This window comes from Perna viridis, chromosome 1 (assembly GCF_037379345.1).
Source record: "Perna viridis isolate PV_CMFRI_1.1 ecotype Kerala chromosome 1, ASM3737934v1, whole genome shotgun sequence".
Lineage (NCBI taxonomy): Eukaryota > Metazoa > Mollusca > Bivalvia > Mytilida > Mytilidae > Perna > Perna viridis.
This window is the reverse complement of record NC_142445.1, coordinates 72407496-72430669: the sequence shown is the minus strand read 5'-3', so window position 1 is coordinate 72430669 and position 23174 is coordinate 72407496. Positions and strand designations below refer to the sequence as shown.

Sequence of the window (23174 nt, the reverse complement as noted above, 5' to 3'; positions counted from 1 at the left end):
CCACTGCGCGTAAAGATATTATCCAGATAACTTAATTATATGTTGAGATAACGTAATCATAAAATGACAGAACGTAAAGACAAAACGACATAATGTTAAGATGTTCCTACATAACGTAAATACAGAATGACCACATGTAATTATAAAACCACAGCAAGTAATATATAACTGACAACACAGACATGTGTATCTCATCAGACACTTTAGGCGTTCCATACATTGTTCTTTAAATATTGTTTTATCAAGACCCATCTGACGTTATAGTATTGTTACAATGGTTTCCTATTATAATCATTGATACGTATTTTTAAATCTTTTTGATACATTGTGAAATTGTATCTGTTATTGCCATGATCAAATAATATGATAGAACCAGTGATTAACTAAATGGTATTAGAGTCGTTGCTATATACTCATTTAAATGTAAACATTGTGTAACCGACATTTTTGGATAACTGATGTAAAATATAGGTAAGTATATACTAATACTTGACTACTACGTTAAGAAAAATAATAATTTGCCGTTTAACAACGTTAAGTCTTGCATGTACACATATAGTCAGAATCCTTAAATTTTACATGTAAAGTCAGAATCCTTAAGTCTTACATGTACATTAAGAAACCTGAAATCTTACATGTACATAAACCTCAAGTCTTACATGTAAAACAAAATCCTTTAATCTTATATGTAAAGACAGAATCCTTAAGTCTTACATGTATAGTCAGAAAACTTAAGTCTTATATGAGCAGTCATAATACTTAAGTCTTACAATGTACATGTATAATCAGAATCCTTAAGTCTTACATGCATAGTCAGAATCCTTAAGTCTTACATGCATAGTCAGAATCCTTAAGTCCTACGTGTATAGTCAGAATCCTTAAGTCTTACATGCATAGTCAGAATCCTTAAGTCCTACGTGTATAGTCAGAATTCTTAAGTCTTACATGTACAGTCAGAATTCTTAAGTCTTACATGTACAGTCAGAATCCTTTAGTCTTACATGTACAGTCAGTATACTTTAGTCATACGAGCGCAGTCAGAATCCTTTAGTCTTACTTGATTAGTCAGAATCCTTAAGTCTTACATGTAAAGTCAAAATCCTTAAATCTTTCATGTGTAGATAGAATCGTTTAGTCTTACAGGTATGGTCAGAATCCTGAAATTTTACTCTGAACTTTCATTGTATAAAGAATGCCGCAAACATTTCCCTGCATTACCGAAAAGCCGAGGGCAAATTCCTGCTGCAGTTGGAATTATTGATCCGAATACCAGTTAAGATGAAAACTTCATAACGATGTTTAATCTGGTATCATTATTTTCTCAACTAATAAAACATTATTTTTGCAATGATGATCTATTCGTAGATTGTACTTTCAAACTTTGTCCAAAATATTTTTTACAACTACATACAAGTGTGGACACAGACTGGTGTTGTCCGAAGGGCAACTTTGATTGAACATACATACGTTTTGTCTTGAATGTGTTTGCATTGTTTAGAAAACTCCTCCATTTATTGATATCAATAATTAAATTATGCGTATGTTGATAAATATCCATTAACATTATGTTACTAAACATCTAAACGGGGAACAAATTCCACAATGGCTTGCCATAACCATAAGATAAGTCATATACATATAACAATGCTTCTTTCTTGAAGGTGTACTTGCATGGACGTGTTGAACATGATATTTCATGTTAAGAATTGCTCATTTCACTTTATGTACTTTAGCTTGGTAAAATTCTGGACTCTCAGTTTCTTTTATATTAACAGAAACCAAGAGTGTGGTATCTGTCAGTTACATGAATGGCCCTAATTTGGAAATGGTAGGGGTCATAAAATGAAAATTAAATAAGAGCATTCCTTTAGTAGATAGTAAAATCATATCAAAATTTCATAACAATTGATCAACCATAACTATAGTCATTGCACGAAAACCAAGTGAATATGGAGGACGACGACACGGACGCCGCCGACGATGACGCCGCTGTCAACACCATACCAATATACGACCGAAATATTTTTACGTATATAAGGTCTTTGTTTTTACATTAGTCCTAGTTAAACAGTTCTCTATCAAAAGAGAATAATACTGCAAAACTGTAAAGTTTTCCCACTAACAGTCATGTACTCAACAGAAAACATTCAAAATTTTTATGAATCAAATTTACAATACCGGTATATGAAGGAGTTTAAGGCTAAATACATCGATACTGGCTCACAATTAACACTTCAAATTCAATATTTCAACTAAATCTTGTATCAAACAATTTTATCAACTTCAAAATAGCCTTAAAAATGTTTCCTATACTATAGTATTATACAGACCATTGTTAATTTTCTATTTTGAAGACCATTAATGTTAATTTTCTATTATACAGACCATTGTTAATTTTTACTTTTTGCAGACGATGTATTTTGCAAATTTAGCATGTCAATCAAAACGACAGTTATATCTAGGCAAGTCATGGCAATTATATTTGTCCGTTACTAAATTTTAAAAAAAGAAACATTGTAACGCTATGATCAGTTATGGATTTTTCCAAATGTCGTTAAAATAAATTCAGTCGAAAAAAACAGTATATAGAGCAGTAAGCGACTATAATCTCCACACAGTCACTAAACAACATCGGGAAAGATATATTCTTGACATAGTATAAATATGTTGCATTCTGTTTATCGCAAACTTGTTCGTCCTTACCTTGTACCCAAAAATAACGGTATCCCCCATCTCCTGTTTATAAACTTCTGATCACAACTGTTGTTCGTCCTTACCTTGTACCCAAAGTAACGCTATCCCCACTCTCCTGTTTATAAACTTCTGATCACAAACTTCTTGTTTATTAATTTCTTATCACAAACTGTTGTTTATCCTAACCATGTACCCAAAGTTACGCTGTCCCGTAGCTCCACGATGTTCTATATGCTTATAAGCTTTTTTTATATCCTAATTTAACAAAAGAGTATTTGTTTTAACTTCTCAAGAAGAGTATAGTGTGGACCAATAAAAGACGACCAAACTAACCCGGTAAACAGATTAATAAATCAACTGTGGGTTTAAACAGATTCTTACTATTTTCTAAAACAAGCTGTCTAGTGTATTCAATACCTTAAGGATGTCATATTTTCATTTCAGCATAAGATATGTTGGGAAAGTTAAAACAAATGGTTAAGAAAGCCTCTGTTGGAGAGGCTGACGGAACTGTTGGACCAAGTCTCCGTCGAATGTCTCATTTCTCGTTCGGAAGACGTCCATCCCAAGCCTCCAGGGGAAGTATTTCTGGAACATCCTATACAAAACCACCAGGTCCAAAGGTCAAGTATGAAAATACTTACAGAATGACACCAAAGGAAGGAGAAAAGTTTACAGCTTCTAAAGCAAAGGATATTATTAAGGCCGTAGTGACATCACATATAAATAAAAATGAAAAATATGATCCTAACATGTGTAAGAGAGTCGCTCCAACAATGTGTGACATTATTCAAGAGAAACTAAAGGACTTGAACATCCCGCGTTATAAATACGTTGTACATGTATTGATGGGACAACAAGGGGACCAGTGTTTACGAAGTACCAGTCGATGTTTATGGAATACTAATACTGATGATTTTACAGAGTTCCATTACTCAGTGAACGATTTGTTTGTCAGTGCCACTGTATACGCTGTGTTTCTTGAATAAAACCTCATATATTTACATCAGTTAAAGTACTAAGTATTTCATTGAGGTCTTATCCATCATCAAATAAGCATTTATTTTAATAAAAATGTATGTTCTATCTGTCACCAAATAGGCATTTATTCTAATAGAAATTTATATTTTTGATATTTCTGTTAGCTATTGTATCCTATACCATTGTCAAGCAATGAAATCATAATCGTAGAGATAAGTTTTTACTTTTACTACATCGCAAATCTACATAAAAAAATAATTTAAAAAATAAACTTCAGTACAGAGTTAGTTAGATCATGCAGGGGTTACCAGTAATATGTATATTAACTTTCATTTGAATACATATAACGAGAATAGGTATGGTGTATACGTCAAAGAGACAACAATTCCACCGAGATGAAAATGTCCGCCAAAGGCCACCTATTAGTCTTCAATGAACGACGAGGAAAGCATCACACCACAGGACAGGTGCAACTGTTCCCAAAACATCATTATACGCATGTACAGCGAAAGGATCGCCCCTATATACTCAAAAAACATCAAATTAAACTAAAAAAATGCGGCGAGGGCGTGATCACAACTCTCCGCCTTTAAAAACTAGCCACTGTGAAAAACAATATTACACAATTAAACACCCCTAAAATCAGTTCAAAAAGGTCTGAGTCCCTTGGTACAACGGAAATAAAGCAACTGAATATAAATTACACAAATGTACAAACTAAGGACTACTACCAGTTAACTGACATGCCAGCACCAGACCAGTTTAAACCTACAAAAGTTATGTCTTCATCGTTTGTAAAAATCTATTCCAATTCTTCCCACGCGGGGTTGAGAATCACGCTACATCTTCGGTACATCTTCTATTCCAATTCTTCCCACGCGGGGTTGAGAATCACGCTACATCTGCTATTCCAATTCTTCCCACGCGGGGTTGAGAATCACGCTACATCTTCTATTCCAATTCTTCCCACGCAGGGTTGAGAATCACGGTACATCTTCTATTCCAATTCTTCCCACGCAGGGTTGAGAATCACGGTACATCTTCTATTCCAATTCTTCCCACGCAGGGTTGAGAATCACGGTACATCTTATATTCCAATTCTTCTCACGCGGGGTTGAGAATCACGGTACATCTTTAGTCATACAATAAGAACACAACCCATGTCATGCCAAAAACTACTTTTAAATATAGTGATATTATACCGATAAAAGTAGTTTATTGGTTGTATAGTGATCAGTTGTTGTAAAGTTTTTAATTACCGGAGTAATTATTTTTTAGAAGGATGACCAGACTGATATTTTGGGCCTTTTCCTTTTGCGCCAAAAGGAGGCCTTTTGCGCCAGTTTACTTTTCGATTTTCGTAGTTAAATTGCGCCAATAAATTAATAATCCTTTTGCATCAGAATACAGGTAAATTTATACGTCATACTGTATAAGTGCTGCATTAGATGGGTGGTGTAGTTACTGTGTAGTTACTCCTGCGTATGGAGGGTTCATATCACAACTCATACGTTATGCCAGAGCTTGCCGAAACTACGCAGACTTTTTGTATCGCGCTAGAACTCTAACAATTAGGCTTCTGGAACAAGGTTATGTTGCTACAAGATTGAAGTCATCACTACAGAAGTTTTATGGTCGTTATCATGAACTCGTGGATCGTTATGGTGTATCCATCAGCACCATGAGAACTGATTTATCCAACGGGTCATAGTTTTCCTTCCCTCGTTTGTCTTCCCCGGACTTGACTTTTTATGAGCAACTCGGCGGGTGTTTCTAGAAAAGCAGAGGACGCTTACCCTACCGGTGCACCTGGTCCATGCTCCAAGTTTTTGGTGGAGTCCGAGTTGCTCATTTACTTTTGTTACTTTGTATGTATAATTTTAGTTACTTTGTGTTCTTTGTTGTGTATGTCTGTTTTCCATGTCTAGTCTTTGTCCCTGGATTACATTCTTTTGATTACCGCTATAACCTTGGTTCCCTTGATTACTCTTATTCACCATTTAAAAAAAGATCTCTATAATTGGTTGTTCATCTCTTGGCAAGTATAATTATAAAAATGTAAGAAATATAATACATTTATTTTAGTAAAATAATGTAAATATAAACTTTCCTCTCTTTTCCAGGTTTGAGACCGGCAAGTTTCCCTGACGGAGTTAAATGTTCATTAAAAAAAATCTTAATATAGCATTATTAACTAATACTTACCGGACTAATTCAAATCTGTCTGGTCAGGTTCGGATAATAAATGTTAGAATTTTTTTTCAAGAATAATAAAATAAAATAAAATAAAATAAATAATTATAATAAATGATTTATATTTGGTGTTTATTCCGGATGCATTTTAAAATATATATCTTATCTTTAATGTATTCATTTCTAAATCATTTTCTTTATTTTATGATCGTTTTCAATTAGATTTTTACTTTTCTGATAGTTAAATTTCCTTCTTTGAATTTGGCGCAAAAGTAGTCTTTTTCTGGCGGAAAAGGACTATACGGGGAAGAGAATTTTGGCGCAAATTCACTACGATTTTGATCCAATTGGCGCAAAAGGACGATGCCCGATATTTTCGTCATGGTCAAAAACATTCAAATATATGCGATTCCATTGATGAGATGAGATTACAACCCTAATCCCTAACACGAAACTTCTAGAGAACTGCTTAGTGTTGTCATAAAATATCATGCTTATGGTAGTAAATAACCAAGTTCTGGTTGCTATGACACATCGGTTGCTATGACACGTCGGTTGCTATGACACATCGGTTGACGGTTTTTTTCAATAGACAATGTTTATGTTTAGTTTAGTGTTTAATTTTTTAAGTTTAAACTTTGAAAACAGATTTGTACATACATGTAACACAAGTATCATAACAAATGTAATTTATGTACAAACTTTATTATTACATGCATTTTTACCATCCATTGTTTTGGGGCTTTTGATGCACGATACAGTATTGTATTAAGTTTAAATACTATTTATAAAATTTTGTTGGAAATATGGGACTAACGACTATTTTTTAAAGTTTTCATCATATTTTCCTTGTTATATTGCTAGAAAATGTAGATGTACAGTTTATATACTGATTCGTAAAATTTTGCAGGAGTCATAGAACGAAGGCATTTTCATGTTTACCATTTCTTTTCCAGCTCATCAATAAGTGGCCATTTGTGAAAATAAAAAAAATCCCAAAGGAAATATTTCATGATTTCTCCTTTTATTTGTGCGAGGAAAGACTTTTGCGGTGTAACCAAAATCCGGGTGCTATCATAAAATATGATTTCTGTAACGAAGAACAGGAACTTGCACTTGTGGAACTTACATCATCAAGGTCAGCTCAAAAAGTGGTTACTAACATACCCAGATCAGCACAACATTCCATATCTGTGTAATATCTTTTTTTATATGTTCGTCATTGTGATTCACTGTACACCCTTAAAATCCTGGTATGCATTCAAAATTAAATTCATATTATAATATGGTTTTCAACCTACATTAAATAGACAGAACTTATTAATGGTCTTTTACATGTATATAGGAGGCATAGATGATGATTAAATGCACGCATGACCATGAATTTCATCTCTGCACGCAAAAAAAACATGTCAATCAATTAGATCTATTTCTTGTTATTGAATTTTTATTGAAGGTTTAAATATTTTGATCACCGGAATACTCAGTATAACTTAATATTCATAGGACTAGAATAAAACCTCTATATGCTGAGTCATACTGTACATATAATCACCAAGAACAAGAGCATAACGCTCAAAACAGCCTGGACCGCCCACCTGGTTTGATAAGCAGCATTCTATTTTTTGTAAAGCGGCTACGTTTTTTTTTTCTTGAATAAAAATTCTTGATGCTCATACCTAAGGAAAAATCATATCAACTTTCAATGAATTCTGTCAACTAGATTTTTTAAATATCACCGCATTAGTTCTAAGCAGGATACCCAAAAGAACATTCATATCAAGTTTAGTTCTAGTTGGTCAAGTGGTGTCAGAGGAGAAGAGTAATTTGTTTGAAAAATTGTTGATGACGACGGACACCAAGTGATGGCAATAGCTCACATGGCCGTTCGGGCCAGGTGGGCTAAAAAGACTCGTCACATCTGCATCTAATCGACAAGGACCAGAAAGAGGTCCTCAGATACTGAACATACAACGAGAATGAAATTGGCATGGTAAATATGCCAGAGAGACAACAATGCTACCGGAATGAAAAATATCAGCTCAAGGCCTCGCAAATGACGAGGAAACCATTACACCACAGCGCAGGCTGTAACTGTCTTCAAACAATATTATACATAGGTACATCTACGTGTACATTGAATCTGTAAGGACAAGAAACTAGAGGCTCTAAAGAGTCTGAATCGCTTACTTGGTTCGATAAGCAACATTCAACTTTTGAAAACGCGACCATATTTTTTCATGGATAAAAATTCCTAACGCTCATACCTAAGGAACAAATTTTCATTAAATTATGTCCAGTAGTTTCTGAGGAGAAAAATTTTTAAAGTAATAAAATTAAAAACAGTGAAAAGATGTTTAAAAATTCCAACATGGCGAAACAGAATTACATGAAAATTTGACCAGATATAGATCTCATCATGCTAAACATTTTACCCTAGTCAGAATTTGGCTAAATCTAACGATTTTGGAGACGCTTTCGGAAAGACGTCTGTCTTACCCCTATGTTCTTTTTTTAAGTAGTGTTGGCCATGTCTTGAACAGATCACAAATCCAAACATTAGTTCAATTTCGGACACTCTAAGGAGCCTTCATACCAAGTTCTATTTGGTCTGGTAGTTTCAGAGGAGAAGATTTTTGAAAGTAATAACATTAAAAAATGGCGAAAAAAATGTCAAAAAGGGGCAATAACTCCAACATGGCTTAACAGATTTAAACGAAAGTTTAAAATTTGAACACTGATACTAGATCTCATAATGTTAAACACTTTTATCCACGTCAAATCTTTGCTAAACCTAACCGTTTTGGAAATATATGCGTAAAATTTCCGTCTGAAAACTATGTTCATTTTTAGTAATGGCGGCTATGTTTTTTGAAGTATCCCCACATCAGTTTTGTGCAGAATATCCTAAGGAACATTTATACAAAGTTTGGTTCAAATTGGCCCAGTTGTTTCAGAGGAGAAGAGTTTTGAAAAATTGTTACATGTAACAACGACTGACGCCAAGTGATAGCAATAGCTACTTGTGAGCTAAACTGTACATCTACATCTAATCCACAATGTCATAAAAAAAGTCTTTCCATCAATCTAATAAACGCTTTAACAGTTGCTGTAATTTGTTGAAAAATACATGGATTTGGGACCATAAGCCAGGACAAGTACTCACTGTTGATAAAGTACATGGTTTCGGGACCTTAAGACATGATAAGGGTAACAACAAAATTACCGAACACTAATCCGATCCATAATCAAGTCAAGTCCAAAATAAATATGGCAAAATAGATAAGAACTCATTGTTGATATTGGACGTGGGGTTGGGACCTTATGCTAGGACTAGGAACTTACTGTTGATAAAGGACATTGGAATGGGACCTTAAGACAGGGCTAAGAACTCACTGTTGATATTGAACATACGACATGATTAAGAAGTCACTCTTGATAAAGGACATGGGTTTGGGACCTCAAGACAGGACGGAGAACTCACTGTTGATAAAAGACATGGGTATGGGACTTCAATACAGGACTAAGAACTCACTGTTACTAAAAGTAGAACATAAGGGTCAGACATTTTTCCAAAAAATCTCTAAAAATCGTTATGTATAGCCAAATTCTGACTAGGGCAAAAAGGACATGGGCTTGGGACCTCAAGATATGATTAAGAATTCACTGTTGATAACAGACATAGGGTTGGAACGACAGGACGGGACTTAGTGCTCACTGTTGATAAAGGACATAGGGCTTGGGACTTAAAATTTAAAAAAAATCAGGATGGGAAATACAAGGGATAATCTATTCTTAAAATCACATCGTAGCCACCATAAATATTAGATTATAACCCGTTCTTCCTTAACTTTAGTATATTCCAATGATATGTTGTACATACAGTAAATGACAGTGTCATTCATACACTAATTGAATGTCTGTAGCTAGGTGTTACCAATCAGAGTCAGGTATTGATGAAGACTCTTTAAAATCCACCTCGGAATCTAAACTCATATATTACATCGCTTATAACGCATCACATTATTATTGCCCTATGAAAAACAGAATTTAAATTAATATGAAAATACTTCCATTAATGTTGATCAATGTGAACCCTACATGGGTGATAACGAGAAAAACCTTTTAATGGATAAAACATTGTGTCAACAGTTCGTTATTTTCAAATGGACTACTATTGTTCTATGTCACTGTTCTGCTCAATTCCAAGGTAACATACAAAAAAAACAACTTTTTTACAGAGAACAGCCGTACGGAGTGTTTGTATACCAGAAATGTCCAACTCGACCAGCACATTGAAGTTTTCGGGACCAGTAGCAACCACAATAGGTGTGCTGATTACAGTTTGTATTATACTAACAATTTTTGGCAACTTTATTGTGATTATAGCATTCGCCAAAGTAAAAAGTTTACGGAACTTTAGTGACTACCTCATTTTGAATTTAGCAATATCAGATCTGATCATAGGAGCTGTTTGTATTCCTTTTTACGCTCCATATGTTCTGACAGGGAAATGGGCACTAGGACATGTGATGTGTTTATTCTGGCTTGTTATTGATTACATCACTCCTGCAGCTTCAGCAATCAACATATTTATCATCAGTTTAGACAGATATATACAAGTGGCTCATCCTTTATGGGCTCGAAATCACCAGACAACGGTTCTCTTGGTCATATTTATACTGACACCTTGGGTTATACCGATCCTGTATTTCGTCCCCGCCATTTGTTTATGGGAAGTCACAAGGGGTCGTGTCATTCCCGACGGAGAGTGTTTTTTACCATACAACGATAATTTACCCGTCCTTTCTATTGGAGCGTGTTTAGAGTTTTTGTTTCCTTTTGTCACAGTTTCGACATTTAATCTGCTTGTATATGTTAGCATTAGGAGACGTAGTAAGAAGTTCTGGCCGAAAAACAATACTTCCCGCCAAGTGTCAACTCCACGTCAAGCACCATCTTCTTCAGACACAGGTCCTTCCCGTAATATAATGGATGAACAGGACATAATAGTGACAACTGGTGAATCCAACAATGATCAACATAAGACGTCACTACGGAGAGACCGAAAGGCGGCCAGATCTTTGTTTATTTTTGTGATTGTCTTTGCGATCTGTTGGATGCCTTATGAGATTCTAGCGACAGTCAGCACAATATGTGGTGGTAACTGTATAAATTCGACCTTATTTGAGTTAACCTTCTGGATCTTATGGCTTAACTCTACCATAAATCCCATTCTTTATCCTATGTTGCATTCAAGATATCGAATAGCTTTCTACAAAATTCTTGGACTCAAGAAAAACGCTGTAGGACCACGTGGAAGCTTAAGAACAATATCATAAAGGATACATTGGCATTGAAAATACGTGTACCTTGAATGCCTTCACAAACAAGACATTCTATAGATATTACAGAGCACGATGGCCGCCTTGATAAATAAGACTTACTATAGTTTTAACAATCACTTATGCACCATTTTGTTCCAAAGTGTATAAACAATAAAAGTGTTTAATGTATCTAATTGAAATTACTAGTGAGACAAATCCAAGTACAATGTAAACATTACTAGTAACAGTGAGACAAATCCAAGTACAATGTAAACATTACTAGTAACAGTGAGATCCAAGTACAATGTAAACATTAATAGTAACAGTGAGACAAATCCAAGTACAATGTAAACATTACTAGTAACAGTGAGACAAATCCAAGTACAATGTAAACATTACTAGTAACAGTGAGATCCAAGTACAATGTAAACATTACTAGTAACAGTGAGACAAATCCAAGTACAATGTAAACATTCAATTCTAATTATTGAGTATTAAACCTCCTAGTTGTTGTAATTAAGTTTTTTTGTTTTTTGTTTTTGTTTTTTTTTTGTTACATATATAATTTGAATGACTTTTGGTAATTAATTCAACAGGGAGGGGCATAATCTAATCCGAAACTCCTCTAAACCTGCTGAATAGAATTTAGTGAAACTTTCAAAAATTCTTTATCACACATTTCATTTTACACCTCATCATATTTTGTTTTTTTCATCTGAATGACCTATGGATTTCCTAGTGTTTTATTGTAGTACACAGCGAATTAATTAATGGAATTATTAAATTGAAAGCAATAAATGTTACAATAATATTTCTTTCTCGAAAGTTCGTTTTATTGAAAACATTCTTAATACAATCAAATACTTTAATTCTTATCCATCAAAAATAATTTCAACCTATAGTATATGTTAAAAAAGGCAAGTTATAGAACTGTATGTTGTATCGAAGGTAGACATCTCACATAGAATCGGCATTGTATTTTTTATTGATAAATTTTAGAATATGATCTTTTAAGTTTTAACATTAGAAAACTAATTTTAGAAGTCGTGTAACGTGTGTGTAGTGTGATTAGTAGCCTGGAGCGTGGTGTAATTTAGTAGCCTGGCGCGGTAGTGTAATTTAGTAGCCTGGAGCGTGGTGTAATTAGTAACCTGGAGCGTAGTGTAATTTAGTAACCTAATGCGTACTATTTTAATAATCGCTGTTTCTTTTTCAAAATCACTCTTCACGTTGACGTACTCCCAAACAGTTAGAGTGGGGAACTGCTCTCTGACCCATGTAGGGTATGGGAGTAGGCCAGAGCATCAACAGAGCAGCTCAGCCGCTAATAGGACATAATCCAATTGAGTTCTTTGGTTGGGTATCCCGAAGGCTGGGCTCCACTACCTCCAACTACTAACAGACATTTACTAACAGAATCCCCGTAAGGGGCGGTCGTGCGAGATCCGTAAGGATAGTCAAGACCGTAAAACCCCCAATCATCATTTTTCAAAATAGCTGTAAGATTTTTGTAATCTGAATAATTGGGTCCGTTTTATACACCAATCTCCTACAGTTTTGTGTGCAAAATATACCAAATTACTTTAAGATACAGAAACAAAACAAGTAATAAAATTGATAATTTATTATTTGCCATTATCACAAGAACTAAATGTTCTTGTACACAAAAATAAATTTACAAAATATCCAACTATCATACTCGCTATCATGTTGAATTATAAAAATACAATGACATCTCGATTCATAAATGGCGGGCACAAAATTACAAATCCGCCAAACAATATAAAAACACCACAAGTATATACCTGATATAACAAACTTAAGTGAAAAGGATGATCTGCTCCTTTATCATATGAACTCTCAAGAGATGATATTCTCTCTTGCAAGAGTTATCAGCAAGCCCTAACCACTTTAAGAGATGATCTTCTCTCTTATAAGCCGCGCGGTACTCCCCGAAATAATCTACTAAGAGTGACACTTCCAAAGGATAAAGTTCTCCTTTGTAGAAGTAAATCTAAAACGAAAAAGATAGAAGGTATATACTTGTATAAATCATTAATATTGAAACATTTATATCCCATATTGAAACATATATTAACATACTTTATAATAACATCTGTATGATAACAAAAGCATTAACATGTTAATGAAAAAGTACATTAAATATCTAAATGCCCAACTGCATTGATTACACACCAACGAAGTTGCTTTGTGCCCTCAAAATTTAAATGCAGACCCCCATCTCTCTTTGCAAAATAATTGCATACAGGTAAGCCCTTACTCACAAATCTCATGTAAGATTTTATGTATCCAACTCTATTTCTAATACATATATTCTGAAGTTTCTTGTTAAGTTCTGAACAAATATTTCTGGTTTTATTAAAATCAATCAGACGAGGCAAAATAGATAAAAATAAAAATGTTTATGACGATCAAAGTATTCTAGACAAACTAACAAAAATTTATAAGCTCTCATAATCTTATATTTTTCTCTATAAATGTCATTTCTACCGACTTGAAGAATAAGATGTGAGAACCCCTCTATATTGAACTCCCTGTTTTTTATCTTCTCTTCAACATCTCTTGCATGGGCTACAGAAATTGTTATTACAGTCAGGTGATCCACCTCATCTATATATTTGGCCATAGAGTCTGAACTCATGAGGACATTGAATTTATCTGAAATTACGATACCAGTGACTTAGCCAACTCCTATCTTATCATCTAAAGAAAACTCTAAATATACTAAATATGCTTGACTAACCCAATCACCATGAACCTTAATAAGCTCTGGTGGAATATTATAGTTGCATTAAATGGGTCACATAAATTCAAAAAGGATTTTATCTCCATTAATATTTGAGGAGTAATAGGCAAAGCCCTTCGTGGAAGATGACACTTCTCCCTTGCTATTCCACGATATAATAACTTAATATGGAATTCATCTAATGATGGAAAAGTTAATTCAAAAGATAAATGAAATGAACATACTCCACTAACATAATTCTTAATTGATTCTAAAGATTTAAAAGATCTACTAAGAAACTGAATAAACAAACACACTGTTTGAAGACAATCTGGAAAAGCGGTTAACTCAAAATAAGTGCAAAATAATAAAAATGATCTCCACTGAACTTAAAGATTTTTCTTAGTACTGCTAGCATATGCAGACATAGTTGACCTTCTAATGTCCTTTTTAAACAATGCAACTCAAACTCTGTAAATTAAATAAAAACAACAATAACTTATCAAAAATATACGCTTTTGTAACAAACAAGTCTACCAGTTATGTTGAAACTCAAAATGTCTGTCCGAAATATAACGCTGATTTAAGGTTAGACATTTGATATGAATCTTGTTCTACTAATTGTTGGAAAAATTCACTGCTATTTGGTACTATATGCCACCTCGATAATACGTCAGCTACTCGGTTACAGTCTGATTTCAAAAGTACTACCCTTATCTCAAAATCGTGTACTGCAGCTAAGAAACAAATTTCTCTAAAACAACTCTGTAAATAATTGTTTCTAGATTTTCCAGTATTTATGACTTGACTGAGATTGAATTGTCACAAAATATTTTCAATCGTTTGTGTTCTAATTCAGTTCCTTATAATTTCAAACATACTGTAACTGTCAATAGTTCCAATACATTTATATGCAAGTCTTGTTCAATGATAAATTGAGGAAACTCTGTATGAAAGTAAAGTCCCTCAAACCACATCCACTTAAACAAGCATCTGATGATAAATTAAAATCAGGCCTTGACAACTCTTCTATTGCCATTGTTGACACGCCATTATAAAGTGGCAAAAAAGTTATCCACCATTCAATGTCTTTCCTAACATACTTTGGGGTTTTAATCCAACCCTTCATATCATATACGTCCCTTAGCCAATTTAAAATTCTGGACATAAATATTCTACCTGGATGTACACAAGATGCCAGAAAATTTTATTTTCCAACCAACGACTGAATGTCTCTCAGCTTAGCTTTTTTGATATTACTCCATCGTGTTAACAACTCCGAAATATCCTTAAGCTTATTTGGTGGTATCTCAACAGTTAAATGGACAGTATCACAAATAATTCCTAAAAATTATTTTAAAAAATAGATATATACGCCAATGCGTTTGTAACCCGTTGGCAAATTTGAGCCGCTGAACGCAGTACCATAGATAAAGATCAGTCGAAAAATAAATGACCTTTCCATATGTAACCTACCAAGTTTATGTCCCTTGGGTCTATAAAAATTTGTCTGTAAGCCCGACTAAGGTCTCGCTTGAACTAATGCATCAACGTTTTAATATTTTAATTTTACTAGATCTCCCAAATAAACATCTTTGTCTATAAAAACATTAACCGAACTCCCTCCTTGGCTGCTTAAATCCAGGATTATACGTCTCTCAAGTGAATCCTTTTTGGGGACAGAATTTAAAGGCGACACAAGTATCTCATGCGAAAATGGATTTTGATGAAAAGGGTCCAATACGGCTCAAAACTCAAAAATATTTTCAAAAATGACTTCTAACTCAGGTGAAAAAACTATTCACTAATTAATGACGTACGTTTGGATTTACAGGTAGATTTTAGGTAGAATTATTGATCTGTTTATTTATCGTAATTACTAGTTTTAACTAAGAATTTAAAACTTCCAAAAGAATTTGTAAGAGAGAAGTTATAACCAAAAAAAATACGTACTTTTTCATTGCATTTTCATGACATATATTGCAGAGTTCACAAATGCAAGAATAAATCAGAATGCTCGATGTAGTGAAAATTACTTTTCGAAATATCGAAGTTTGATCAATTAATAGATGAGAATAATTTGATTTTTACTTCTCTCTGTCGACTCCAAAGTGAAGAAAAAGTAGCATAGTACGTCCAAAAAAGAAATGCTTTGTTTAACTAGTGAGTGCATTACAAAAGTGACGAATGCACTGCATAACAAAAACAGTGCTCTACAATAGAAATAGATTTCAATGCACTTTAGAACAGGTAAAAGCGCTACATAACTAATGAATGCACTATAAAAGTAAAGAATGCACCACAAGCTTCTATATGCACAATATACACGTGATTAAAACACAAATCTTAACAAAACTAAGATACAAGAAAGATGAAGTGAATAAATCACATTAAATACAGCCAAATGCCCTGAAGAGCAAAAGTCAAACATCTGAAAAAAAATCAATCATATGATATTCGTGTGCGATTAGTAATTGTAAAACCTCATAATGTCGCATTATTGAAGATTTCCTGTTAATTACATCTGGTAAGCAAGGACCCTATCAATAAATGAGTGATTTAAGCAAAGATATCGATATAGTTTAGATTTAATTATTTTTTTAGAGAAGATATCACGAAACTATATACTCGTTTTCTTCAGCTTATTAAGCGAACTTTAAAGGTGCATACTGGTGATCTGAGATTAGAAATTCACGACAAAATCAATCCTTTCTGAACCTTAATTCAGTGTGATCTGTATTTATTACAATTATAGTCGTATTGCTTTATATTTATCTCGGCGTTCGAAGGTGTGATCTAAATTATGCACGAATTATTTGAAATTTCAGTTCCAAATCCTAATAATACTCATGTTGAAGGGAAATTACTTACAATAAAAAAGTCTTTTTATTAGATAAGTCGATTTATGAAACCAAAACAAGGTTATCTTTCATGTAATAAACAGATAATACATAACAAAACAATCAATATATTTTGGTCACCAAAGATCTAATACTGAGCAATCCGTTTCTGCCACTTAAATGATCCAAATAGTTTCATAAAACACGACAATCTAACCCTAACTTAAAAATGACATGGAAAACAGATATACACAACAAAGAACACAAAGTAACTAAAATCATACAAACAAAGTAACAAAAGCAAATGAGCAACTCGGACTCCACTACAAACTGGGAGCATGGACCAGGTGCATCGGTAGGATAAGCGTCCTCTGCTTTTCTAGAAACACCCGCCGAGTTGCTCATAAAAAGTCAAGTTCGGGGTAGACGTAAGAGGAAAGGAAAACTGACACGTTGAACAAAACAGTTTTCATGGCGCAGATGGATATACCGTAGCGATCCACGAGTTCATGATGACGACCATAAAACTTCTGTAGTGATGACTTAAATCTTGTAGCAACATAGCCCTGTTCCGGAAGCCTGTTTGTTATAATTCCAGCGCGATACAAAAAGTCTGCGTACTTTCGGCAAGCTCTGGCATAACATATGAGTTGTGATATGAACACTCCATACGCAGGAGCCGAAGGGATGTTGCCACAGATGAAAGGAAAGTTGACAATTCTGAATGAAAAGTCATCACGTTTGTCGTAAAGTTTGGTCAATAGTTTTCCTTTACCATCGATTTTTAAGTGTAGGTCAAGATATAAGGCTGACTTCACAGTGTCTGTAGTATCCTTTATCTCAAGTTCTTTGGGATAGATGCGATGTATCAAATCCCCGAAATTAGGATTGTTTAATGATAATACGTCGTCTATATAGCGGAAACTGAGATAGAAGGATCTAGCCAAACGATATTCTTTCTTTCTGATCAGATCAGCTATAAAGTCAGCCTCATAAGAGTGAAGGAATAGGTCAGTAAGTAAAGGAGCACAATTTGATCACATTGGAATGCCGACCGTTTGTTGAAAAACACGTCCACCACACTGGACAAATATGTTGTCGATTGAAAATTTCAGCATTTTGTAAACACCTTCCTCTGTATATTTGGACGATGATTTGGAATTATTTCTTACAAAGTATGAGGAATCTCTACCAAGAACTATATATTTGTATCTAGGTGTACCATCTTTTTTGGAAAAACAACGATGTATAATGTTTTTAAGTCGGGATTTTAACTGAGCATGGGGAATAGAAGTATACAGTGTTGAAAAATCACAGGTTTTAATGCTATTATATTCAGATAATAGTCTTGAACTGATTGTCTCCAAAAGATCTTTCGAATTTTTCAGGATCCACATTGAATTAATACCACTACGGGAGTAACAAGTGTTGTGAGAAGTAGAAGAAAAATTAGATAGTCATTTTAAAATGGAGCAATCCTTCTCACGAGAAACGTATTTATCTATTAGCAGTTTTCAATTGAGAAGTGCTTTATGTAAAATAAGATTAAGTGCAAACGAAAGACCGTTATAAAAAAACTCACACAGAAAGGTCAGAACGCAAATGTGAAAAATGCAAAATTTATATTTCATAAATGAAGATATTGACTTATTAAGAGAGAGGCGGATATATATAATCGATAGCTTGGATTTGAGACGTGGACATGGTCTTTATAAAGGTTTAATGAATCAATTATGTTATTCATAAATATTACATAACAAAAATACAGATATGAATAAATAAATAATGTATATATGTTTAAGAGTTAAATATTTAATGCACTCCTGGTCCTGTCTAGGTCTTAATTTAATACTGGTATACATATATGTTTCATGTCATGTGTTGTGTATGGTTTGTATTCATGTATTATTCCCCTCGCTGGGACTTTTATGGAACAATTAAATATTTTAGGTTGACCCCAATCCTGGTCAGTCTGAGGACTCCCCTAGGTAATGCCCCAAATTGACCAGGACAATGAAATGATTCATTGTGATCGCGATGGGGAAGACGAAGATATTTTTTATCGTGAACATGATCGTGAACAACTTTCTGAGAATTGAAAAGAGGCATCAGTGTATACATATATACAGTAATTTGTAATTTTCCTTCAATATCTTTTATATCAGGTCGCAAGAAGTGAAGATCTGAAAAAAAAACTCGAGGATTCGAGGAAGCTTTTTATGAATCCCAGTCCAAAATTGAATATACATAACAATAATGTATTTCAAAAATTACAGTATATTAAAGATTCGTGAAATAAAGTTATGTTAACATAGAATTTAGACGTCAGTAATAGACGAATCATGTTTGCATGTATTTAATATTTTGTCAATGGAAATGTAGATTAGACGTAAAATAAATTGGAAATAAGTTTTATAAAATGGTCTAAAATGGCATTTTTGTATGGTTTAATCTTTTGTGTTTACGTTAAGATATTTATAATATCGATTTAATCTATGGAAAATACTTGATAAATTGCATCAGATCAAAGCACTTTGTTATTTAAACATTTGGGCTTTGTTCCAAAATAGTCATGTGATGTATGTTACGAAATTCGTTTAACGTATAAGCTGCACCACAACAACCTAAAATCAAAACATTGTACAGTTGGTGTACGATAAACTTCATTCAGTACACTGACAGTTCGAACATTGAACTATAAACAGAGAAATGGATATACCAGCGGCACGTAACACGGAATCAATGTTCTCATGTGGAAACCTCACAAGTTTTTGTTGTGAACATAATAAACATTTACTCTTTTCCACAGGACCATGTAACAGTTGTAAAATAGCCAGTGTGTATGGCTCTTCACCGAAAAATTCCTCATTTTTTACTCCGTCAAGTAGTTACGGTTCACCACCAAATAATGGGTTTAACTACCATAAAAAGGACAAACAGCAGGTAAGATGGACGTCGGAACAACCGGAAATAATACCATGTATGCCAGATATTACGGAAGATACATCACGTTTAAAATTAAGGGAGTCTTCAATAAAACCAAAGTCAATACTTAAACAGAAAGAAAACTGTTTTATTGTTGTACATAGTGACTGAATTCCTGGACAAGTGTAATACGCAAAACACACCTAGATGGTTGGGTCTTGGGCAAGTGCTTCAATTTGTGACTGGAACCTTTTACAAAACAGTGGCGCTTTTATCAGGTGCTTGATGAATGGAATTGTTCTGCAATACCTTGCAGGTTATTTACTGGCGCTTAGTTACTCGAATGTTTTCATAAAACCTTGAAAGTTTTGACTGGTGCTTGGTGACTCCAACGTATTCACAAAATCTTAGATATTGTGACTGAATCCGTTAGGTCTATGGTGACTGGACTTACCGGTACAAACACAAGCTAGACGATTGTGATTAAACTCCGTCAGATTGTAACGAAAGCTGCTGCTCTGAACAGCAGTGGATATGTTTTGCTATTAACTTATTGTTTTTGATTTACTGAATATCGCAGTTTTATTCGTGTTCTAATCCTCAAGTCTTTTTCACTTTGTGAGAAAGGTGCAATATTAAAAATAAACATGTTAACATTGACTTTTTTCCTTAAATTTAATGTTATTACTGAACATTTCAGTTATTGGTTGTTGCTACTGATCCTATCAGTTATTGTTTATTATTACTGATCGTGTCAGTTATTGTTTGTTGCTACTGATCATGTCAGTTGTTTCTTATTACTGATCGCATCAGTTATTGTTTCTTATTACTGATCTAGTCTGTTATTGTTTCTTATTACTGATCCAGTCAGTTATTGTTTCTTATTACTGATCGTGTCAGTTGTTTCTTATTTCTGATAGTGTCAATTATTGTTTGTTATTTCTGATCGTGTCAGTTATTGTTTCTATTACTGATCGTGTCAGTTATTGTTTGTTATTTCTGATCAAGTCAGTTATTGTTTCTATTACTGATCGTGTCAGTTATTGTTTGTTATTTCTGATCAAGTCAGTTATTGTTTCTATTACTGATCGTGTCAGTTATTGTTTATTATTACAGATCGTGTCAATTGTTTCTTATTTCTGATCGTGTCAATTATTGTTTGTTATTTCTGATCCTGTCAGATATTGTTTCTTATTACTGATCCCGTCAGTTATTGTTTGTTATCACTGATCGTGTCAGTTATTGTTTCTTTCGTCTGATCCAGTCATTTATTGTTTGTTATTTCTGATCGTGTCAGTTATTGTTTCTTATTACTGATCGTGCCAGGTTTTTTTGTTTCTTCTGATCCAGTCAGTTATTGTTTGTTATTACTGATCGTGTCAGTTATTGTTTGTTTCTTCTGATCCAGTTAGTTATTGTGTCTTATTACTGATCGTGTCAGTTATTGTTTGTCACTACTGATCGTGTCAGTTATTGTTTGTCACTACTAATCCTGTCAGTTATTGTTGTTTGTTATTTCTGGTTCTGTCATTTATTGTTTGTCTGGTTATGTCAATTATAATTGTTTGTTTCAACTGATCTGCTCGTAATTGATTAGTCTATTGATTCCTTTGTTTTGTTTGTTTGTTGTGTTTGTGTTTCTTTTTGTTATTTTTAATTGTTATTTTTTTTGTTTTGTATGGTTTAGGGTATTTTTGGTCACTTTAGATCATGTCTTACTACTATATTACTAGTTATAAGTACTGAGAATCTGGTAGTATTCACTATGTCGTCATTGATTGTAAAACTAGATATTATAACGAAGAATGATCAAATTCACCATACATTTCAATATAGTTAACTGTGCCGAAACAGATCTTCTTCCAACAAGTTATGGAAATAGGGTTGAAATTGGTCTGAGAAATGTATAGTGATAAAACACATGTATATAAATCAATGAATTATCAAAGTTGCTGATTTTTGTAAGTAAGTCAATGAGTGCCAAGGCTACATCAGTTTTCAAAGACCCCAATGTAGCAAAAACATTGTTTACTATTCATGACAAATATGTTCTCGTACCAGCAGACAAAGCCCAAAACAACATTGTTTTTGTCTGCAAAACGTTTTACATCCAATGTTTATTATCAGAGGTAGACGTAGAAAATAATAGCAGTGATAAGACCTATACTGCTACCCCTCTCTCCAAAGAAGAGATTGTGGAATCCATAAATCTCTGCTATTCTCTTTTGGTCTCTCTACCAAGGACGATGATTGTGATTTACCGTCTATGTACTGGATTCCTAAACTCCACAAGAATCCATACAAACAACGTTTCATAGCTGGATCTGCAAAATGTACCAACAAACCTCTTTCAAAACTTCTATACTCACAACTGTCAAAGAGGGTCTGCAGACCTACCACAACACTTGTTACTCCCGTAGTGGCATTAATTCAATGTGGATCCTGAAAAATTCGAAAGATCTTTTGGAGACAATCAGTTCAAGACTATTATCTGAATATAAAAGCATTAAAACCTATGTTTTTTTTTCAACACTGTATACTTCTATTCCCCATACTAAGTTAAAATCCCGACTTAAAAACATTATACATCGTTGTTTTTCCAAAAAAGATGGTACACCTAGATACAAATATATAGTTCTTGGTAGAATTTGGTTCTTGGTGGTTCTAAGAAATAATTCCAAATCATCGTCCAAATATACAGAGGAAGATGTTTACAAAACGCTGGAATTTTTAATCGACAACATATTTGTCCAGTATGGTGGACGTGTTTTTCAACAAACGGTCGGTATTCCAATGGGAACAAATTGTGCTCCTTTACTTGCTGACCTATTCCTTCACTCCTATGAGACTGACTTTACAGCTGATCTGATCAGAAAGAAAGAATATCGTTTGGCTAGATCCTTCTATCTCAGTTTCCGCTATATAGATGACGTATTAACTTTAAACAATCCTAATTTCGGGGATTTGATACATCGCATCTACCCAAAAGAACTTGAGATAAAGGATACAGTAACGTCAGACACTGTGAAGTCAGCCTCATATCTTGACCTACACTTAGAAATCGGTGGTAAAGGAAAACTATTGACCAAACATTACGACAAACGTGATGACTTTTCATTCAGAATTGTCAACTTTCCTTTCATCTGTGGCAACATCCCTTCGCCACCTGCGTGTGGAGTGTTCATATCACAACTCATATGTTATGCCAGAGCTTGCCGAAACTACGCAGACTTTTTGTATCGCGCTAGAACTCTAACAAATAGGCTTCCGGAACAGGGTTATGTTGCTACAAGATTGAAGTCATCACTACAGAAGTTTTATGGTCGTCATCATGAACTCGTGGATCGTTATGATGTATCCATCAGCATCATGAAAACTGATTTATTCAACGGGTCATAGTTTTCCTTTCCTCGTTTGTCTACCCCGGACTTGACTTTTTATGAGCAACTCGGCGGGTGTTTCTAGAAA

At 33.9% G+C, this 23174-nt stretch overlaps 1 protein-coding gene and 1 pseudogene across 2 annotated transcripts; both read left to right on the top strand.

The window, feature by feature from the left end:
* The first annotated feature begins 315 nt into the window (after positions 1-315).
* LOC148630277 (dynein light chain Tctex-type 5 pseudogene) lies at positions 316-3709 on the top strand (annotated as a pseudogene). Its single transcript, XR_015919281.1, has 2 exons — positions 316-471; positions 3139-3709. The product of XR_015919281.1 is annotated as a dynein light chain Tctex-type 5 pseudogene (transcript).
* A 6433-nt stretch (positions 3710-10142) lies between these two features.
* Positions 10143-11291, top strand: LOC148630276 (histamine H3 receptor-like). Its single transcript, XM_088564802.1, has one exon. The coding sequence runs from the start codon at positions 10143-10145 to the stop codon at positions 11208-11210; it is 1068 nt and encodes a 355-aa protein (XP_088420928.1). The 3' UTR covers positions 11211-11291.
* Positions 11292-23174: the final 11883 nt, after the last annotated feature.